Consider the following 7,829-nt stretch of genomic DNA (forward strand, 5'->3'; position numbering starts at 1 on the left):
TTGCGTACTGAAACATGGAAAGTGAGATATTGAGGGATATTGTCAGACTTTTATTAAGAAACTATTTATTATCTTTCAATTAATTATTCTTTTTAAGTAAGGTCTTGGTTGAGATAAAATGTCAGTGTCACGAGAGGGATTCGAACCCACGACCTTCGGCTTGATACGCCGCTACTCTACCACTTGAGCTATCGTGACTTCGATCCTCTCGGACACCAACTCTCCATCTCAACCGACCGTTCGAATTTTCCCTCTTTTTGCCATTTTTCAAATTTCACTCTATTTGAAACATTTTTCAAGCCAAGCGTAAAAATTTTTCAAATGTCGTGTAATCAGCATTCGATTCTCAGCGACATATGAAGTGGCCACGGGGAGCTGTTAGTGAAGAGATATTGAGATGGAGAGTTGGTCACAACAGGAGGATCACCTCAGAGGATCGAAGTCACGACAGCTTAAGTGGTACAGCAGCGGTGTATTTAGCCGAAGGTCGAGGGTTCGAATCCCGCTCGTGACAATGACTTTTTTTATCTCAACCAAGACCTTACATAAAATGAATAATTAATTGAAAGATGTAATTTGGTCAATTGACCACTAAAACATAAATGTATTACTATTTATTATGTTCATTCTAAATTTAATTAATTCGAACCAGTTTATTTATCACAAGACAATCATATTTAGTTAAAAACACTACAAAATCCGCAAACTAAAAACAAAATAATCTAAATAATAAAAAATGTTAAATGTTAATACTATAAAAAGAGTAATCTTATTGTTCAGTACAATATAAATGAAAAATATGAGAATTCATCATTCATCGCAACAAATAATTGCAATTAACTGTTTTTCCTAGAACTTATTTGAATTCTGACTGGTTTATGCGGCACAGGAACTAACTTGAGAATCATTTCGACCTCTTCTTTCAGGGTCAAGTCAAAAGCTTTGGTCACCTGCAAGAACAAATTTCCGTATTATTTTTTGTCGACTTTTTTGTCGGATATTGCCTGACCTCTTGGATGGTCATCGTGATATGAGCTTGCGCGAGTTTGGCACCGATGCAAGATCGTACACCCATGGCGAAAGGTAAAAAACTGTTGGCCTGATTGATATTCTGCTTCTCGTTGCTGCGCAACCACCTCTCGGGTAAAAACGTTTCTGGGTCTGGAAAAACTTCCCCATTCCTGCCTGATGTGTAAAGCGACAGTGTAACGAGATCCTTGAACAATTAAAACACTTAATCGAATATGTGTACAATTTTTAACCCTCGACTGATCTCGAAACAGGCTTTTGATTACATTTTTTTTGAGCGTATAATCTTTTAACGTAACATCTTCGGGCATGTATCTTGTGACGAAGATCGCCGATGGGTAGAGGCGAAGCGTTTCCCTGAAAACGCCCCTTATCAATTCCGGGTTTTCAAGCAACTTTTTCTGATAAATCCTGTTTTTGGCCATAAGATAAATGGCCCATTGATTTGCAATAGCTGTCTGCGAAAGAAAAATCGTCTCGTTAAAATAGTTCTTGAGCTAGTTTTCACTATCGTGTACCGTATCGCCGGCAGCGATCAATAGATCGACCACGATTGCGACTATTTGATCAAAATTGCTGATTTCTTCCATGATTTTATCCAGCAGTCCGTTGGGTGATTGCTGGACAATCATTCTTTTCACGATTCCGCGACCTAAAACAATATTTAAAATATACACTATATAAGAACAGGTTCCATACATAAAATGATCAATCAAAGAACTTCATCAAAAGAAGGGGTTTCTTATAACCCCGCCCCGAGGAATATCTCTGGGGGAGTGAATGTGACCAGACATCTGTTTGAGGTGATGTATTTATATTGTATGTTTTGTTTCTATTCTAGGTATTTGACAACCTGAGGTACAAACGAGAGACTAGCATTCTAGGATATCAACGTAGTATAAATTTGAAATCAGAGAGACAGTAACCAGATCGAGACGCTCAAATGGCTGCAGTTCAAAACAAAATATGCGCGAAAGAAGAGAAAAAGAAGGAAAACACGCAGAGGGCCGGCGATGACCCCAGCTGTTTGTCGGCCCACAAACTTCCCACTTTATTATTACATCAAAAAAAAGGCGCTGGATTTAATTAACAATCATATCAGTTCAACGAGCGCATGCATCGGCAAACCTTACCGCTTAACATGATGAACTTCATAGTCTTGAATCTCATCAATTTGACATTTTACATCCGGAAAGTAATATATAACCTATAAGCTGAGAAACTTTTGGAATTTAAAGTTTAACTAGGATCACGAGTAATTTAAAAGTGAACAGACCGACCAGATGAAATTTATTTCAAATTCATAGATCTACAGATAGACAGACCAGTATCAGAGACGATCTAACTACTATAATTAACTGACAAACTCTTCGATGACAAAAGATGGGCAAAAACTATTTATTTTTATTATTTTTCACTATCCATAATGCCAGTCTTACCCAGTAGATACACGCCATGAGAAACCAGCCAATACACTCAGTGATTGCCGATAAGGGCAAGGAGGTCTCGAAGCCATCGTCGATTAAGGCGACGTGGCGGGTTCTCGGGATGGAAATGTGTAAAGAGGGCTCGAGCAATAAGATTAGGGTGAGGATCGAGAGGTTGGTGTGAAACTTCTCGAATCGGGAATAAATCAGTTCATTGATAAAAGGAATGTTGAGGTCATTGTGGGTAGTGAGGTTAGTGACGTATAAATGAGCTCTGAGAATTGGATGCGTTGGATGGTTTGGAAGAACCCAATACTTCCGGTATCGGAAGAACCCGACGATTGCGGTATCGTCAGCGTAGGTGGTGATTCAGTAGAAAATACTGTAGTAGCTTGAATGTGTCGTTATTTTGTCCAAAGCGGTCACAGTAAAATCTTGTTAAGGTTAGTTTAGTGTCAAGACGGATTTTGGTCCTAGAAGTCTACGTAGTTGTCCGAGTCTTCTGTTAAGTTGTCTTTTACGTTTTGTGTGGGGATTCCACATCAGTCAGCTCCCTAGGTACTGTCCTAAGTATTTAACTTGAATGGAAAGCGGTATCTCTTTGTTGATGATGTACAATGGAAGGCAAGACTGTTTTTTCAATGTGAACGTTCACTGGGTACATTTTTCTCCATTCAGTCTTTGGCCTCCACTTTTTGCATTAGTCTTCAATAAGCTCAAGGTGTTCTTGGATGTTGGAAGTACCTTGGATAGTATTCGCGTTAGAGGACAAAATTGCAGTATCGTCCGCGTAGGTGGTGATGCAGTAGAAAGTACTGTAGTAGCTTGAATGTATCGTCATTTTTTTAAGGTCTTCAAAATATAGGGAAAGGTTTTTGAACTAGGGTGTAATACTTGATGTACCCTAATCACTTGGATTTACTTTTTTTTTAAGTTCTTCCTTGGTGGAGTCCTCTTTTATCCGGTAGAATTTGTCTTCGTTCAGTTGATAACAGTGATGGTCGTAATTTTCTGTACATAGAAGCTTCTCTGTTTTTCAATAACTTTCGCTGTCATTTGTGTGGAATAACAAATCGTTTACTCGGGAGCGACAAGAAAATTGAACACTACCCATAAGGCGGTTAAAAATATATGTATGGAATAAAAATTGAACTTACTGGACTCCAGCGAATCCATAACTGCCTTTTCAAATTTCTTCCATGGCGGTAGCCCAAGTTTCTGAACAAGGTCGACGGGTGTCACCATCAATTTTGAAGTGGTTTCAAAAATAGAAATGAAAATTTCCGTCAGTTCTGACAATTTGTCGAAATACTCTTTCCTTGTCTCGATGTAGGAGGAGCCGAGTAAGCTGCCGATTACGACTGTAAAAAATAAAGTGTTTTTAGGTCATATTTAGCTGAGATTTAATCGCAGGCTCACAAGACAGGGAATGCCGATACAACTCGAAGTTGAGATTTTCGATTTCACCTCCCTCGTATTTTTTCAAACGGCCGATCAGATCATCGACTACAACGGTGTGCACATCGTTCAATCTATTTATGACGTCTTTCTTTAAAAAATGTTTGTTCAGCGGTTTCCTATGAGCCAGCCATTCTTCGCCATCCCTGTATCAGAACAAAACAAATAAATTTATGAATATCCCAGCACCAATATTAAAATAATACAATGAAAGCTGAGATGAAGGTGGGAGGTTGTGCCATCCTGTGTGAAGTGCTTGAGACGCCATAAGTCAAAGAAATAATCAAGACTATGAAGACGATATAGATAGAGAAAATTGTAAAGAAACCTTTTGTGGCAATCCAAGGACTGTTGACCAGACAAATGATCTGTTGCGCAACCAACCACAGTATTAACTTCACTTCAGTTTGCATGACTTTTTGACCATCGAACTGAAAAATGAAGATAACGACCTTGGTTCTATAATAATTATAACTTCATAGGTGATATAATGAGAAGAAAAAATCTCCTTTAAGAATGGCCCCATCTTTTGGTACACAGATGGATCTAGAACATAAGAATGTACAGGGGTAGGAATATTCGGTCCTGGAACCAAATATTCAGAACTCATGGGAAAACACACCAGTATCTTCCAAGCTAAAGTGATCGAGAGATGTCCTAAATTCAACTTGACTAAAGAGTAGAAAAACAAGAACATAGCTATCATGTCAGATAGTCAAAGCACTAAGCTCCAACATCCTTAGTTCAAAGATGGTGTTGAACTGCAAAACCAAATTAAACTTATTAGGTACGCAGAACAAAGTCAGCCTCTGCTGGGTCCCAGAGCACATGGGAGTAGAAGGCAACGAGAAAGCGGACACCCTTGCCAGGAAAAGAGCTGCTATACCGCTGATATGACCCGAGCTCTTCTGTAGCATAGGAACCCACACTATCAATGAGTACGTCAGACAGAAGGACAAAACGAAAATGAAGGAAGAATGGAATTCACTCATTGGACACAAACAATCCAAGAATCTCCTAACAAATTTCGGAAGGAAAGAAGTGACCGAATGTATCAAAGGAAGCAGGAAAAAACTTCGAATCCTAACAGGATTGTTAACAGGACACTGCAAGCTAAATGGACAATTAAAGAAGATTGAATAATCCAAGACGGAACATGCAATTTCTGCAAAGAGGCAGAGGAGACACTAATAAACCTACTAACAAACTGCGGTGCTACACCTGCCCGCAGGAGGAAGTGCTTTGGGATGTACAATGTGACCAAAGAAGAGATTCAACCTCTGAGACCGGGCCTACTAATCAAGTTCCTTGATCAAAATAGAATTCACCGGTGTGCTGTAGGCACAGAACGGGGATACAATAGCGACCAACACATCTACATCTACATCTAGGCGATATTCAGAAGGATCTCAGGATACAAACCGGCAATTCTTCTCTGGATGCCTTCATGGGGATGACCGTCCTATAGAAGTATGTAAATCAACAAGCAAACAAAACTAGCCAAACACCAAATATAAAAACTCGTTAAAATACAGATGCTCGTGTATGTATGCGACACGGGGGCATCGATGTCCTTCAGCTGATGAATAAAAAATACTTAGCCAAGACATGCGACAATTCTACAAGATTAGCATGATAATAAGAACTGCAAAAGAAGCCATGCTCAATCTGAGCACAGGAGAATCTCTGAATGGAAGAATTTAGAGCGTTTACTATTTATTATTCACTTTTCTCGACTTACCCCTTATCCATCTGTTTAATGTTGAGTCTCATTGTCTGTGAGGTTTCGAAACATTTCTACTTATCAGGGATCCTTAAAAATATAGGGTAAACCCGGTTTTGAAGCAGTGTTAGCAGCACCAACCCGATGAGAGAATTTATATTATATTGCATGTGCGAGTTTAAGCAAAACGGCTTACTTCCGAGAATGCAAGAAGTTGAGATTCATAAAATAAAATGCTCAAAACCCGTCGGTTTGTACTAGAGTCGGTATGTCATGTGTTTTGATGTAGATAGGCTCAATTCAATCTGAACGGACGATTTAAAAATAAGGAATAGCTATCGAGTCTGATAGTCAAGCGGCTATAGGACATGCTCTGAAGAGCAAATTCAAATGTCAAATGTTGGGAAACATAAACAGCTCACTGGATATGCTGATACACCTTAGAGATAAAATATAACTTCGGAAACTCTAGGGTCTCCCGTTAACTTCATGACATAATGACCAATTACGGCCATTTTCACTGGGTGTGGCCGTTCAAATCAATCAAATCAGACAATATGTTTTATGAAGTTGTAAAATAAACAAAGAAAAGGAAAGGAAGGAGATATGCTGATTCTACAAGAAAGCTGGACAGACCTTGGCACATTTATTTTACGATGTTTTTGACTTGTAATACAACAACGTTGCAATCAAATTCATAGAAGGATTAGAGCTAACAGAGCACGTTCAAAAGTGAATCGCCCCCTTAATTCTATATTCATCATCAAAGAAGAAAAAATATACGCCCTCAGACAGCTCTGGAAGTGTCTTTGATGTAAGCGCCACGGTAATAAAAAACTTAAATCTATATCGGGAGATGAAAGGATTAAATATCAGTCGCCTGAATGAAATATGAGCCCCCTCCTTCCTTTGATCCAATGACAGGCAGCATAAAAGAATGAAATTCATAAACTACTGGAATCAGAGTTAGCAAGATGGAAAAAAAAAATTTTAATTTTATTGATAAATAAAACTAGCTCTATAAAAATAATAATAATAAAGTGCTGTTTGTCCATGGCAACCGACGAAAATGGGACTTTTTTGTGAAGTAACAGAGAAAACCTGTTCTAAAAATGCGAAGCTTTAGGCACAAACAGGTTCTGGCATCTGAAGTAAGCACACATTCGGCTTCGAAATTATACATTTTCCGAAGCTATTTAGCCTCATAAAATAAAAAATTTCTTTTGGAATGCCTGTAAAGTACAGTCGATTTTATGAGTTTTAAGGTGGTCCAATCACCTTTTTAATGTTTCTTTAAAATGGATGGGAAAAGGTGTTTCTCTTTGTATTCTCCCTGGTTGGTTAATTTTGACATTTACAATTATGCAATAAGCGTATAATTAATACAAAAACATAAGCATTAACAATTTTGCTTTATAACTTACATAAAAAATAGGCCCCTTTTGGAGTGGTGTATTTCGTTGAATAAACTCCAGGGTCTGGGGACAAAATGTCTAGGATGTTTGCCGTCTACGGAGAAGATAAGTCGCATAATTTCCGGGTCGGAAACGAAGACGGCCGAGTGGGTGCCCATGTTCTCCCTGAAGACGGGGCCCGACTCCTCATGCCTTCGGTGGATGTATTTGTGCAATTTGGGGGCGGATCCCGACGCGATGATCGAGAGGGACGTGCCCAAAATCGGAAGACCGTTCTTCGTCGGGATGCCCGTCGTGGCGTCGCACATTTTCGCTATGAACTCGCGACACCTCCGCATCGTGGACGAGGAGAACATCAGAGACCGGCGACCAAGAAACGAATGATCCTGCCACTTCGACCCCCCGATCGATGAATTATTCAACCTGGTCTGAAGATTCTGACTTTTTAATTCTGTCCTCTGTCCTGTATCGCGACACGTAAAATAAAGAGGCACAGACAAAAGAACAACAACTCACCGAACGTCGTTGTCGAACATAAATAAACAATCAATTATAAACACCACCTTATCTCGCGATTAACCGACCTTGTCGCAAACAGGACACTAATCGCAAATTTAACTGAAATACCATTCTTACAAAATAGAATATGTATTTTCAGTAAATTATTCAATAAAATTGAATATTAAATGTACTGCATACATGTTTACACATCTATACTTTCGGAACACCCACTGAAGACTGTCTTGCTTGACCCATGCTGTGCTATCCAGGTTTTTA

The 7,829-nt window shown here is 39.1% G+C and overlaps 1 protein-coding gene across 1 annotated transcript; it reads right to left on the bottom strand.

Annotated features, from left to right (window-relative positions):
• Positions 1–633: 633 nt before the first annotated feature.
• LOC106663742 (cytochrome P450 315a1, mitochondrial) lies at positions 634–7,829 on the bottom strand. Its single transcript, XM_014388818.2, has 7 exons — positions 7,062–7,829; positions 3,876–4,060; positions 3,614–3,817; positions 1,548–1,681; positions 1,296–1,487; positions 1,010–1,216; positions 634–950 (listed from the first exon to the last, which is right to left on the bottom strand). Exons 1-7 carry the CDS (start codon positions 7,406–7,408, stop codon positions 837–839), a joined length of 1,383 nt encoding a protein of 460 aa, XP_014244304.1. The 5' UTR covers positions 7,409–7,829; the 3' UTR covers positions 634–836.

Source organism: Cimex lectularius, unplaced genomic scaffold (assembly GCF_000648675.2).
Source record: "Cimex lectularius strain Harlan isolate CLEC.00 unplaced genomic scaffold, Clec_2.1 scaffold135, whole genome shotgun sequence".
In the NCBI taxonomy this organism is placed as follows: domain Eukaryota; kingdom Metazoa; phylum Arthropoda; class Insecta; order Hemiptera; family Cimicidae; genus Cimex; species Cimex lectularius.